At 45.5% G+C, this 15,011-nt stretch overlaps 1 protein-coding gene across 1 annotated transcript; it reads left to right on the forward strand.

Moving 5' to 3' along the window:
* The first annotated feature begins 5,281 nt into the window (after nucleotides 1–5,281).
* LOC139367739 (snail family zinc finger 1b) lies at nucleotides 5,282–8,931 on the forward strand. The gene is made up of 3 exons (XM_071106058.1): nucleotides 5,282–5,640; nucleotides 6,771–7,274; nucleotides 7,767–8,931. The coding sequence occupies exons 1-3, from the start codon at nucleotides 5,565–5,567 to the stop codon at nucleotides 7,946–7,948; spliced, it is 762 nt and encodes a 253-aa protein (XP_070962159.1). The 5' UTR covers nucleotides 5,282–5,564; the 3' UTR covers nucleotides 7,949–8,931.
* The last annotated feature ends 6,080 nt before the right edge of the window (nucleotides 8,932–15,011 follow it).

Raw genomic sequence — 15,011 nt, forward strand, 5'->3', positions numbered from 1 at the left:
GATTTAACAGGTGACATCAATAAGGGATCATAGCTTTCACCTAGATTCACCTGGTCATGAAAGAGCAGGTGTTCCTAATGTTTTGTACACTCAATGTATGGTATGTGTCTGTCTGTCATGTCAGCTCTGCATAAGGGGGCAAATTATTATTACATTGTAAAAGAAAATGAGTGGACATTTTAATTGAAAACCCTGATCTCATTGTGCCCTCTCTAAGAACCCAATGTAGGTACCCTATTTGACTTATTCATGGTAAATAACAAGTTCATCTTGTTTTGTTGTGCATCTGTATGACTCTCTAGATTCTAAATGGAAAAGGAACTCAGCTCTTGATGTTCCATCATGGCGAAGGTTGCATCAAGGTTGATGATTGGTCGATTGTGAGACCGGAACGTTAGTAATAAGATCCAATCCGTGGAGCATCACGATCACCATCTGTTGGAGTTTCTTTTCAATTTAATACACAATTTTTCTCCATACATCCTAATCTTTTAAACATAATGGTGCCCACTGCAATCAGTCAGGCATCAACTGCAACAAGAAGGCCTGACCGTGGATGTTCATATTGATTGGTCATGTATTTAGTGTTTTAGTGTCTTGTACAGGGAGAAGGCATACCAGGAGTAGCTCTCTCTGTTTCCTCTCTATCCCTCTGTTTCGCCTTCGTTCCCTATCTACACTGAACAAAAACATAAACACAACATGTGAAGTGCTGGTCTCGTGTTTCATGAGCTGAAATAAATAAAATCCCTGAAACGTTTCATACACACAAAAAGCGTATTTCTCTCAAATTTGGTGCATAAATTTGTTTATATCCCTGTTTGTGAGCATTTCTCCTTTGCCAAGATAATCCATCCACCTGACAGGTGTGACATACCAAAAACTGATTAAACAGCATGATCGTTACACAGGTGCACCTTGTGCTGGGGACAATAAAAGGCCACTTTAAAAATGTGCAGTTTTACAACACAATGCCACGGGTGTCTTACATTTCAACGGAGCGTGCAATTGGCATGCTGACTACAGGAATGTCCGTAAGCTGCCTCCAACATCATTTCAGAGAATTTGGCAGTACGTCCAACTGGCCTCACAACCGCAGACCACGTGTAACCATGCCAACCCGGGACATCCACAACCGGGTTCTTCACCTGTGGGATCGTCTGGGGGTGTGCTGATGAGTATTTCTGTCTGCAATAAACTCAATTTGTGGGGAAAAACTCATTCTGGCTGGACCTGGCTCACCAATGGGTGGGCCTGGCTGCCAAGTGGGTGGGCCTATGCCCTCCCAGGCCCACCCATGGCTGCACCCCTGACAAGTCATGTGAAATCCATAGATTAGGGCCTAATTTATTTACATTGAATGATTTCTTTATATGAACTGTAACTAAGTAAAATTGTTGAATGTGGCGTTGATAGAGAAGAGAGGCTGAAGAGAGGATGAAGAGAGACTGAAGAGAGACTGAAGAGAAGCTGAAGAGAGACTAAAGAGTGGATGAAGAGAGGCTGAAGAAAGGTTGAAGAGAGGATGAAGAGAGGCTGAAAAAAGGCTGAAGAGAGGATGAAGAGAGGCTGAAGAGAGACTAAAGAGTGGATGAAGAGAGGCTGAAGAAAGGCTGAAGAGAGGATGAAGAGAGGCTGAAGAGAGACTAAAGAGAGGATGAAGAGAGGCTGAAGAAAGGCTGAAGAGAGGATGAAGAGAGGCTGAAGAGAGACTAAAGAGTGGATGAAGAAAGAGTGAAGAGAGGATGAAGAGAGGCTGAAGAGAGGCTAAAGAGTGGACGAAGAGAGGCTGAAGAAAGGCTGAGGAGAGGATGAAGAGAGGCTGAAGAGAGACTAAAGCGTGGATGAAGAGAGGCTGAAGAAAGGCTGAAGAGAGGATGAAGAAAGGCTGAAGAGAGACTAAAGAGTGGATGAAGAAAAGCTGAAGAGAGGATGAAGAGAGGCTGAAGAGAGGCTAAAGAGTGGATGAAGAGAGGCTGAAGAAAGGCTGAGGAGAGGATGAAGAGAGGCTGAAGAGAGACTAAAGCGTAGATGAAGAGAGGCTGAAGAAAGGCTGAAGAGAGGATGAAGAGAGGCTGAAGAGAGACTAAAGAGTGGATGAAGAGAGGCTGAAGAAAGGCTGAAGAGAGGATGAAGAGAGGCTGAAGAAAGGCTGAAGAGAGGATGAAGAAAGGCTGAAGAGAGGATGAAGAGAGGCTGAAGAGAGACTAAAGAGAGGATGAAGAGAGGCTGAAGAAAGGCTGAAGAGAGGATGAAGAGAGGCTGAAGAGAGACTAAAGAGTGGATGAAGAAAGAGTGAAGAGAGGATGAAGAGAGGCTGAAGAGAGGCTAAAGAGTGGACGAAGAGAGGCTGAAGAAAGGCTGAGGAGAGGATGAAGAGAGGCTGAAGAGAGACTAAAGCGTGGATGAAGAGAGGCTGAAGAAAGGCTGAAGAGAGGATGAAGAGAGGCTGAAGAGAGACTAAAGAGTGGATGAAGAAAGGCTGAAGAGAGGATGAAGAGAGGCTGAAGAGAGGCTGAAGAGTGGATGAAGAGAGGCTGAAGAAAGGCTGAGGAGAGGATGAAGAGAGGCTGAAGAGAGACTAAAGCGTAGATGAAGAGAGGCTGAAGAAAGGCTGAAGAGAGGATGAAGAGAGGCTGAAGAAAGGCTGAAGAGAGACTAAAGAGTGGATGAAGAGAGGCTGAAGAAAGGCTGAAGAGAGGATGAAGAGAGGCTGAAGAGAGACTAAAGAGTGGATGAAGAGAGGCTGAAGAAAGGCTGAAGAGAGGATGAAGAGAGGCTGAAGAAAGGCTGAAGAGTGGATGAAGAGAGGCTGAAGAAAGGCTGAAGAGAGGATGAAGAGAGGCTGAAGAGAGACTAAAGAGTGGATGAAGAGAGGCTGAAGAAAGGCTGAAGAGAGGATGAAGAGAGGCTAAAGAGTGGATGAAGAGAGGCTAAAGAGTGGATGAAGAGAGGCTGGAGAAAGGCTGAAGAGAGGATGAAGAGAGGCTGAAGAGAGACTAAAGAGTGGATGACGAGAGGCTGAAGAAAGGCTGAAGAGAGGCTGAAGAAAGGCTGAAGAAAGGCTGGAGAGAGGATGAAGAGAGACTAAAGAGTGGATGACGAGAGGCTGAAGAAAGGCTGAAGAGAGGATGAAGAAAGGCTGATAACCCCCTCAGGCCACAAGTGGAAGACATCTGTTCTTAACTGAGAGCATTTCACATTTAACCTGCTCCCTTTAGCTCTATGTCACCAGGTCAATGTCACCACGACAACATGACACAATATTCTGAGCATGTGACAAATACAATACAATTTGATTTGATTTAGCAAATAAGTTACCTGCTAATGATGTCAGATTAAAGTAAACAATATAGGCTACCATAAGGATAAAGACCTAAAGGATAAACTCCTAAAAGCAAGATAGTAGAAAGCAAGACACCTCCCCCACCACCACATAGGCTATGCACACACACAAAAACACAAACACACTATAGGCCTACAAAGCACCCAAAAGCTCCACCTGAAAAACAAACGCATAAAACCTAAAGTTACCTAAAGTACACTTGATTGACACAAAAGCGCAGCTTCTGTGTGGCACACTTTGGATAATAGTACCTTCACATATGTACCTACAATGGTCATATTTGAATGATGTATAGATTGTTCTACTACTTTCTTGTGTCTACGCTATTAGCTTTTAAAGCGGCCTTGCCCCCATGACCCCCAGTCTGCACGGAGTCGGTGTGAACAAGCGCGCTAACGACGTGTGAACCATCAGGCATGCTGTTGCGGTGACATTCCTGGGTTCCAGAACAATGCCGTCTATAGACAGGTGTACACCCCTCACCCCTTCACTCGGCGCAAGATGGCATATGCCATTTGGCCCCCCTTTCGTTATGTTAAACAGGGCCACTTAGAACCGTTACATTCACGCCTAATGGACAGGGCGACTGGCACCTCAACACCACCAGTTATCTGGTTCTATCCGGCCTAGGTAGCTGTGGATGTCTAACCTACTAACTAACAATGGCTAAACTACATTGAATTACAGGCCTAATTTTATTTCTATGTTTAACTGTTGCCTTGAACAGTTTTTGTTTTACAAAGTTTGACTTACTTAGGCAACACCCTGACACAAACCAATTAAATATATGGCACACAGAAGTGTCAAACAGTGTCTCTGTGTGTAACCTCTTCTGGGGGTTGACCCGGTCAGTGAATTTCATGGCACCTTGGGCACTTTAGCGAGGTTTTACGGCGTCATATTGTTCCTGTCGGCTCGGTTAATTTCCCTCCCGGTCCCACTGCGAACACATGCGAGAGAACAGCGCCTCTTTTCATGCAGTCGGGTGGTTTCCCGCAGAGCTCCTGCAGTGGAGAGCATGAATGAAGAGCACGCTTCTTTGTGTGGAAAGAGGAGAACGGTGCGCTAGTCTGCAGTCTGTTAATACAAATGTCTCCTTGCCTGTGTGTGCGTAAATGCTGCCATTGTACGTGGATAATTCAGGGAGGTTGGAGTCCATTTTTAACCAAAGCACAGTTGACTATAGACTATAACACACAGCCCCATACCCCCTCAATGGCTCCGTAAAAACACGCAGTTGTGCAGAATTGACTATATAAAAAGTTGGCCTACATCTGAATGTGTTGTTGAACTAATAGTTCATGATAAGGTGTTCAGTGACACACATTATAGTTTCGGTGGCTGTGTTGCTTTGTTCCAACAGAGGACGCTCCAGCTTCACTTAGGAGCAATCATCTGAGTAACAGCGTTTATTCTAGGCCCATTTCTATTAGGCAGAGTACATGGAACGTCACCTGAGAGCGTTCAACAAACTCTTGTGGGTTTATAAACGGTGTTTTGAAGATAACATTCTGATTCAATTAGGCCTGTCTATTTTTTTTCAATAAATACAATATGTTGAGGGTAATTAGCGATTTAAAAAAATAAGGAAATAATGTATGCATTCTATAATACTGTTTTAAACGTAATTTCTGCTAAATATTTTTTTCGTTTGTTGTAGCAAGCCGAATTAGTCATCATCAGTGACCGTGCGCACCCGTGCAGACAGGTGACAACAGGACATTTAAGTATTTGCACAATCTTCTTCGGAATGCGCTTCGTCTGCAATCATTTAGCAATTTTGGATTGTAATGTGAATAGATTCTGGTCTGCAAGCCAAGTGCGTCCATCATCGATCGGGCACCTGCGGTCAGCAAGGATCCTAGTGGCGCGTATTTTGGGGCGGGTGTGTCTTGAGGCGGGGATATCCTTGCCCACCCCCTCTCCCCCCTCAGCTGCTATATCAGGGGACAGACTCCCAAGCTCCAACTTATCTTTTATCTGGTGATCGATTGAATCATCATTTTATCAACAACCGCGCCTCTTTGGAAACAAGAAAGTATCTTTGGACTTTTGGAGTGGACAGCTTCTGTGTGCAGCATTGAGTGGTGCATAGTGAAGTGTCTTGGAACGCTGTGATTTCTTCCCTGAGAGGTTTGGGAGACGGGCACCACCCTGCAAGGAAAGAGCAGAAGTCATTCTTCATCTGCAAAAACAGAAATATTCCAGGCGTGCAAAGATGCCTCGGTCATTCCTTGTCAAGAAGTATTTCACCAACAAGAGGCCGAATTACAGCGAGTTGGAAAGCCAGAATGGTAAATTGTTTAAATCAAAACGTCTAATTCTGCACAAAGTTGTGAGCTATTTTTCTTAAAATGACTATGAGAACACATGTATATTTTAATCGAGGTTAGCCTAGATTTTAAGTAACAGCAAGTGCACCCGAAGTGCACCTCATAACGGTTCGATATCACGAATTCACCTTGGTGAGCGCTCAAATAAAAAAATAGAACGTTTTCCGTTGATACATCCTCATGAACCCGTTTAACAGTCGGGATCACGTCCCCTCCAGTGTTTTGGCAATCCGGTGTCAATAAACTGCGGAAATAGCGCTGCTGCAACCTGGACTCAGGAGTAGATGTAACATAGTAAAAGTAAATCCGGGATACTTCAAATAATATGTTACGTGGACGTCATCATCCATTTCGTATGTATGTTACGAATTTGCTAAATGTATGATAATGTAATAAATTCCAATTTTTTGTTGCCAACATTAGCGTTGGCTAATGTTAGCTAGGTGGCTAGTATTAGCTAGGTTTAAGGTTAGGTTAAAGGGTTAGGGGAAAGGTTAGCTAACATGCTAAGTAGTTGCAAAATACTAAGTAGTTGCGTCCACCACAACCGACCAACCTACTTTTATTTTTGCCTTAAGTAACCTTCTGTCTTATAAGTAACCATACCACACCAAACTTAACATATTATATTTATTTGAGTTTTCTGGATTTCCATTTACATCTATGAGATGAGATCTGGCTTAATAGGCCTATTTGGTGAGGAGCCAGAGAGGCAGACGGACAGTAATGGCTAGTGTGTGAATACGGTTGTGTCAACCTTGGCACCTAGTGTGTAACAAGGTGCACAAGACGCTTAACAGGAAAGGGTTCACATTTTCTATTGGTGCATTTATGTGTGTGTGACAGAGTTGTGTCCCATCTCTTTGTGGTCTATGGTGCCTCTCTGTGTCTCAGTCTGTGTCTATGGTGAATTGGGAAGTTTGCTAATCGAGTCATATGGCTGGAACAGGACTGCATGGAACACTTGAGTTTGACTGTAACAAGACACTGAGAAGGAAAACAAGTTACCTGTGTAATTAGATTTAACTGACTCTTTCTCACCCCCTCCAGCTCTCTCTAAACATTTAAAACATCTCTCCCCCCTCTCCCAGCAGTCATCCCAGAGTGCTATCCTCTTGCTGAGCTCCCGATGAGGGGCAACAGCTCCGTGCTGACCTACTTCCCCACCACCCTGCTCTTCAACATGGACGCCCTCCCAGCACCTGTGTCCCCTGTCTCCCTCACGGGTCCTCTGGACCTCAGCAGCTCCCCCTCCAGTAGCAGTGGGGAGGATGAGGAGGAGGCAGGGCGCACATCAGACCCCCCCAGCCCTGTACCCCCCCACCACATCTACCACTGCCTCCACTGCAGCAAGACCTATAGCAGCCCCTCAGGCCTCTCCAGGCACCAGCTCACCCACAGCGAGATCAGCTCCATACCCAGCGAGGCCTTGCCTCGACCAGCCTTCCACTGCAAAAACTGCCCAAAGGAGTACACCAGCCTGGGGGCTCTGAAGATGCACATCCGCTCACATACCCTGCCCTGCGTCTGCACCACCTGTGGAAAGGCCTTCTCCAGACCCTGGCTGCTCAGAGGACACATCCGCACGCACACTGGTGAGTCTTACCCTCTACATTCTTATGGCACTGGGATTGTTATAGGGGTCTTTACTACACTGTTGGATAGTTGTACACATTGTAATTACATAGTAATAACACTTATTTATTTCACTATTTTTATTGTTTCACTCACTTCTCTTGGACCTGCACTGTTGGAGCTTAAGAACGTCACTGTACCCTGCAATTACATCTGCGACCCTGTGCATGTGACTAATAAACCCCTTTTTCTGTGGGGGTCTGGTAGGTTGACATTTCCAGTTCAAACTGGTTGAAGCTTAGGGATTAGCCAGGCATTGATATTCATTAATGTCCCCTGAGGTGTAAACACATGTTATTGCTCCTTGTGACACTATCTTATCTCTGTGTTTATGCGAGGAAAGAAGTCAATCAAAGGCTTGAGTCAGCAAAGGGGATTGCACATCGTTGATGTTTTGGTTACACAATCTTTATCAAGACAAGTCTCCTAACATCTGTCTCTCTCCCTTTCAGGTGAGCGCCCGTTCTCCTGCCAACACTGTAACCGTGCATTTGCGGATCGCTCCAACCTGCGGGCCCACATGCAGACCCACTCTGAGGTGAAGAAGTACCAGTGTGGTTCCTGCTCTCGCACCTTCAGCCGCATGTCCCTGCTACACAAACACACGGCCTCCGGCTGCTGCCCTGCCTCCTAGACACACACTGACCCAGCGGCTTAGAACGTCTGGCCGAAGATGCCACGGTTGATCAATTCCCCATAAGGGATGTTTACTGCGATACAGACTGTAAGTGGGTTGAAAGACCCAGGACCCAGGACCACTCAGACAATGTTTAGAGGGGGATGGATCCCCAAACACTGTCATCCATCAATTTGGAGGGGTATTAGGCACCCCCATTGAGCAACCTCGTGGCTTGAAGGACAGAGATGGGAGGGTGTTGCCTATAAGTGAACTCTTTTGAATTCCGAAGTGCCTTCCATTTGTAAAAAAAACACACAAAAACACTTGACAATTGAAAACAAGTAAATGTTTTTCATATTGTTGTTATGCATAGAGACTTGATGTTGACTGTGAGGTCAATCAAATTAATATGTGTGTGGAGGGAGCAGCTGGACATGTAGTTAATTCCCAGCATACCCCTCGGTGCCGGCTGGTCCGGGACTGTGACCATAGTGCAGCTGCTGGCGTGTGTGTAGAAAGTGAATGTCGTCTCTCATAGTCCACATACATAGCATACATGTATTGGGACAGGTGTGTGTGTGGACAGCTGTCTGTATGGTGGTCTGTGGAGGCAGGGTACTGAGAGATGTGTTAGCTCTGACCTCAACAGTTGACCCTCATCTCTTCTCCCTCCTCACCCCTCATCCCCTCACCCGTTCTCCCTTATCTCCTCTTCCCTTATCTCCTCACCTCCTTCCCATCACAACCTCTTCATCCCTCTGTTTTTACCTCCTTCCTCTTCCTCACATCTCCTAGTCCATCTCTTCCAGACCCTATCCACTTATCCCTGACTAACTCCCCACCCCCCCAAGTTCTCAATATTTTTCCCTCACCCCTCTAATCCTCCCTCGGCACCTTTTCCCCAGTTACACCTCCCCACCACACTCCTCACCTATATAACATTTGCCAGAACCAGGCCATTGGGATTTGTGTGCTTTGATCACAAGTCAGTTGACCATATCAGAGGCAGTCTACGTCCTATATCCAATAGGTAACCGAACCAAAGGCAGTCTAAGTCCTATATCCAATAGGTACAAATAACTTGTGTTGATATGATTCCTAAACCAGCAGAGACGGTCCTTTCCACTGCTTGCCATATGTAAATAAAGCTTTGTCTTAAATCTGTTCTTGGTCTGTTATTGGCAGAGGAGGTTGGTGGCAACTTAATTGGGGAGGATGGGCCCATGCTAATGGCTGGTGCAGAACTAGTGGGATGGTATCAAATACATGGTTTCCATTCCTTTTCACTCCGTTCAAATATTATTTTTCAACTAAAACTATACATGTATTGTTGTTGTTACCACACCATTTAACATTTTATTTGTCACATTGGCCCAGCATCGTCCAGGTTACGGTTTGGCCGGGGTAGGCCGTCGTTGTAAAATAAGAATTTGTTCTTAACTGACTTGCCTCGTTAAATAAAGGTTAAATTTTTTAAATATATATATAAAAATAAGAATACAATACAAGAATACAGGGTGTAGGCCTTACCGTGAAATGCTTACTTACAAGCCCTTAACCAACAATGCAGATATAAGAAAATATTTAGTAAATAAAGTAAATAAAAAAACAAGTTACACAATAAAGGTACTTTGTACATGTAGGTAAGGGTAATACATGTTGATATAGTACTTTAGAGGTACTTTGTACATGTAGGTAGGGGTAATAAATGTTGATATAGTACTTTAGAGGTACTTTGTACATGTAGGTAGGGGTAATAGATGTTGATATAGTGCTTTAGTTAGTCATTGTATTTTGTATACAGGTTAGTCGAGGTACTTTGTACATGTAGGTAGGGGTAATACATGTTGATATAGTACTTTAGAGGTACTGTGTACATGTAGGTAGGGGTAATAAATGTTGATATAGTACTTTAGAGGTACTTTGTACATGTAGGTAGGGGTAATAGATGTTGATATAGTGCTTTAGTTAGTCATTGTATTTTGTATACAGGTTAGTCGAGGTACTTTGTACATGTAGGTAGGGGTAATAAATGTTGATATGGTACTTTAGAGGTACTTTGTACATGTAGGTAGGGGTAATAGATGTTGATATAGTGCTTTAGTTAGTCATTGTATATTGTATACAGGTTAGTCGAGGTACTTTGTACATGTAGGTAGGGGTAATAAATGTTGATATAGTACTTTAGAGGTACTTTGTACATGTAGGTAGGGGTAATAGATGTTGATATAGTACTTTAGAGGTACTTTGTACATGTAGGTAGGGGTAATAAATGTTGATATAGTACTTTAGTTAGTCATTGTAAATTGTGTTATGCTCTATCTCTGTGTCAGTGTGCTGCTCTGTGTCTCTGTCTGTCTGTATCTCTGTCTCTCTGTCTATGCCTCTGTCTGTGTCTCTGTCTCTCTGTGTCTATGTCCCTGTCTGTCTCTGTCTCGCTGTGTCTATGTCCCTGTCTGTGTCACTGTCTGTGTCTCTGTCTCTGTCTGTCTCTCTGTGTCTGTGTCTCAGTCTGTGTCTCTGTGCCTCTGTCTGTGTCTCAGTCTGTGTCTGTCTCTCTGTGTCTCTGTGTCTCTGTCTCTCTATGTCTCTGTCTATGTCTTTGTATCTGTCTGTGTCGCTGTCTCTGTCTGTGTCTATGTATCTGGCTGTGTCTCTGTTTGTGTCTCTGTCGGTGTCTCTGTCTGTGTCTATGTCTGTGTCTCTGTATGTGTCCCTGTCTGTGTCTCTGTCTATGTGTCTGTGTCTCTGTCTATGTCCCTGTATGTTTCTCTGTCTATGTCTCTGTCTGTGTCTATGTCTGTGTCTCTGTTTGTGTCTCTGTCGGTGTCTCTGTCGGTGTCTCTGTCTGTGTCTATGTGTCCGTCTCTGTCTGTATGCAAGTGTGTGTGAGAATGCAGACATGTTTGAGTCCCTGGTGTCGAGGGATGTATGGAACACCTGCACACACCTGCCAGGCTTTCAGCACAGATTACACAGGGCAGTGTGTGTTTGAGCACATACACATGTGTGTGGCTGCTGAGCCAACAACACATGGACAACACATGTTCTGGAGGGGTGCATGAATGGACTGACTGCAGGTGGATAGCGATAGAGAGAGAGAGAGAGCAGTTTGGATGAGGGAGAAAGAGTGAGAGGTTAAGCATGAAACACACCGAGATCTCACTGCTGATAAACTGCCTATAGGTACTTGTAACAGTGGGAGGCCGTTCCTTCTCTTGCTATAAGAAAAGTGGTACCTGCTGCGTGCTGACCCGGTAGCGACGAACCTGCCGTTTCTACTTGATGCCAATCAGAGAGCAGAAAACCCCACATGGGGAAGCCAACTGGAGTGACGACAAAAAGGAAAAGAGAGGGCATTTCCTCCGTAAATCCATGGTTAAATGTCATGAGCCAGTCACACTTCATATGCAATGTAGGCTATAGGATGTTAGCTAGCTAAGTAGTACACAGACGCAATGCACACAACACTACATTTTCCCTCCAAGCTATTTTACTACTGTAGCTACTATTGACATTATAATTAAATCACAATGGATTAGTTTCCATAAAACAGCTGCCTCTGTTAGCTGCCAAGTTACTGCAGTGTCCTTAGCTTGCTAAGTTGTTCTAGCTAGTGAATATGCTAACCTTAGCTAGCAAGCTAAACATTTGGCTATGGGCTGGCACTGGCAGTAAGGATTATGGTGAATGAAATTGTTTCTTCGACATCTTGCTAGGTAGTTCTCGAGCTGTGACCATCTTGGTAGTATCAGCAAAGGGGTAGCTAACATTAACATTGGAATCTATACCAAAAACTAAGCCAAACACACACACACACATGCATTGCCAAACAAGGCTATTGCCACCTTCTGGTTTGGAGTATTTTAACAAGGTTGAGTGGCTGACGACTTCAAGGTCTTTGCTCTCTGAACACAAAAGAGACCCCCCGACACTCTGTTCAAATGTGCTAAGTACTGTCGTCAGGCAAATGTTTGACAATCCTACAGGTGTGTCTGAGTTATTGGGGTGGGAGATTAAAGAGTGAGAGACCAGCAAAGAGAGACAATGATCTTTTGAAAACCTGTGCCTGGCTCCAGCTGAGAGATAGTTGGCCCCTAGGCAGGAGGTAGCTTGAAATCAGCAGAGTTTGAGAAGCCCTCCTGACCTGTACTACTGCACTGTACTGCTGCAGGCCTGGATACAGCTGGACACAGCTAGGCTAAACCCCAGCAGAGCATTAACCCCCAGCTCGACTCAAGCTGCAGGCTGTAGGATAAGCCAGGCAGTCTCTGGTCCTGGCCGCTAGAGCCACATTGTGTCTGCATTCTGCTCTACCATCACATTGTGTCTGCATTCTGCTCTACCATCACAGTGTGTCTGCATTCTGCTCTACCATCACTGCCCCTAGACATTGTAAGCTAGACCCTGTTTGAACCCAAGTTATAGGGACTAACCCCAGCTATAGGGTATAACCCCGGATATAGGGTCTAACCCCAGTTATAAGGTCTAACCCCAGTTATAAGGTCTAACCCCAGTTATAAGGTCTAACCCCAGCTATAGCCTCTAACCCCAGCTATAGCATCTAACCCCAGCTATAGCACCTAACCCCAGCTATAGAGTCTAACCCCAGCTATAGCCTCTAACCCCAGCTATAGCATCTAACCCTAGCTCTCGAGTCTAACCCCAGCTATAGGGTCTAACCCCAGTTATAAGGTCTAACCCCAGTTATAAGGTCTAACCCAAGTTATAGGGTGTAACCCCAGCTATAGCACCTAACCCCAGCTATAGGGGCGGCAGGGTAGCCTAGAGGTTAGAGCGTTGGACTAGTAACCGGAAGGTTGCAAGTTCAAACCCCCGAGTTGACAAGGTACAAATCTGTCGTTCTGCCCCTGAACAGGCCGTCATCATCCTAGGCCGTCATTGAAAATAAGAATTTGTTCTTAACTGACTTGCCTGGTTAAATAAAGGTAAAATAAATAAATAGGGTCTAACCACAGCTATAGGGTCTAACACCAGCTATTGTGTCTAACAGCTCAGCGGTCAACACCATAGTACCCTCAAAGCTCATCACTAAGCTAAGGTTCCTGGGACATCCCTGAAACTGGATCCTGGACTTCCTGACGGGTCGCCCCCAGGTGGTGAGGGTGGGTAGCAACACATCTGCCACGCTGATCCTCAACACTGGAGCTCCCCAGGGGTGTGTGCTCAGTCCCCTCCTGTACTCCCTGTTCACCCACGACTGCATGGCCAGGCACGACTCCAACACGTCACCGACAAGGAGGTCAGAGACTTGGGCGGGTGGTGCCAGAATAACAACCTATCCCTCAACGTGACCAAGACTAAGGAGATGATTGTGGACTACAGGAAAAGGAGGACCGAGCACGCTCCCATTCTCATCAACGGGGTTGCAGCTTCAAGTTCCTTGGTATCCACATCAACAACAAACTAGAATGGTCCAAACACACCAAGACAGTTGTGAAGAGGGCACGACAAAGCCTCAGGAAACTAAAAAGATTTGGCATGGGTCCTGAGATCCTCAAAAAGGTTCTACTGCTACAACATCGAGAGCATGGTTGCATCACTACGGCAATTGCTCGGCCTCTGACCGCAAGGCACTACAGAGGGTTGTGCGTACGGCCCAGTACATCACTGGGGCTAAGCTGCCTGCCATCCAGGACCTCTACACCAGGCGGTGTCAGAGGAAGGCCCTAAAAGTTGTTACCCCACCCACCTGGCAAGAGGTACCGGAGTGCCAAGTCTAGGACAAAAAGGCTTCTCAACAGTTTTTAACCCCAAGCCAAAAGACTCCTGAACAGGTAATCTAATCAGGTAATCTATTTGCATTATGTGCCCCCCAACCCCTCTTTTACGGTGCTGCTACTCTCTGTTTATATTATATGCATAGTCACTTTAACTATACATTCATGTACATACTACCTCAATTGGGCCGACCAACCAGTGCTCCCGCACACTGGCTAACCAGGCTATCTGCATTGTGTCCCACCACCCACCACCCGCTAACCTCTCTTTTACCCTACTGCTACTCTCTGTTCATCATATATGCATAGTCACTTTAACCATATCTACATGTACATACTACCTCAATCAGCCTGACTAACCGGTGTCTGTATGTAGCCTCGCAACTGTATGTAGCCTGTCTTTTTACTGTTGTTTTATTTCTTTACTTACCTATTGTTCATCTAACACCTTTTTTGCACTATTGGTTAGAGCCTGTAAGTAAGCATTTCACTGTAAGGTCTACCCCTGTTGTATTCGGCGCACGTGACAAATAAACTTTGATTTGATTTGATTTGATAACCCCCAGCTACAGGGTCTAACCCCAGCTATCCCATGGTCTTGGTACACTCCCACATATGGCCCATTTGACCCCCTTCCCTGCCTCCAGCCTTTCATACTACATCCTGGCTAAACCCCTGACTGACTATCCCTCAGCCTATGCCTGTTAACCCCTAACTAACCCCCCACACATGGGTAGGGTATGTGTGCAGTATGCCCTGCCCTCCTCACCCATGCAGTCTTTCTGAGGTAACGGTGTGTTTGTACCCATAGCTGGGAATGGCGATGGGGTGTGTATGTGTGTGTGTGTGTGTGTTTTGGGGGGCGAGAAGGGCCACAACAGGGCCAGAAGGAGCTCAGGTTCCCTCATTTGTGTGTAATGTAAATAGAGCCACCCCACCTTGGAAAAGGATCCCAAAGTCTGGTGTAGTGGATAGATGGTGTGCGTGTGTGTGTGTGTGTGTGCATGAAACATTTTTTTCAGTGTTTTATAGGGTTATGGGCATGTGTGAGTGTGAGTTTGGGGGAGTTTGGTGTAGTGGGTCTACACAGATGGTGAGTCAGAGAGAGAGAGAGCCAGGGCAGGGGGGACTGAACTATGCTTGATCTCCCGACGGTGTCAGGTTAGCTGGGCAGAGAGAGGAGCGTGGGTGGGTAGGTTGTATGGATGGAACTTCTGTGTATGTGCACATGTGGGTGTGCATGTTTTGTTGAGTGGTAGAGGATGACGTAATGGAGTCGTATTGAAAATGACACTTGTCATGTCAACCATTTTGGCAGTAGGCCTAACACGACTCTA

Source organism: Oncorhynchus clarkii, chromosome 16, assembly GCF_045791955.1.
Source record: "Oncorhynchus clarkii lewisi isolate Uvic-CL-2024 chromosome 16, UVic_Ocla_1.0, whole genome shotgun sequence".
NCBI lineage: Eukaryota > Metazoa > Chordata > Actinopteri > Salmoniformes > Salmonidae > Oncorhynchus > Oncorhynchus clarkii.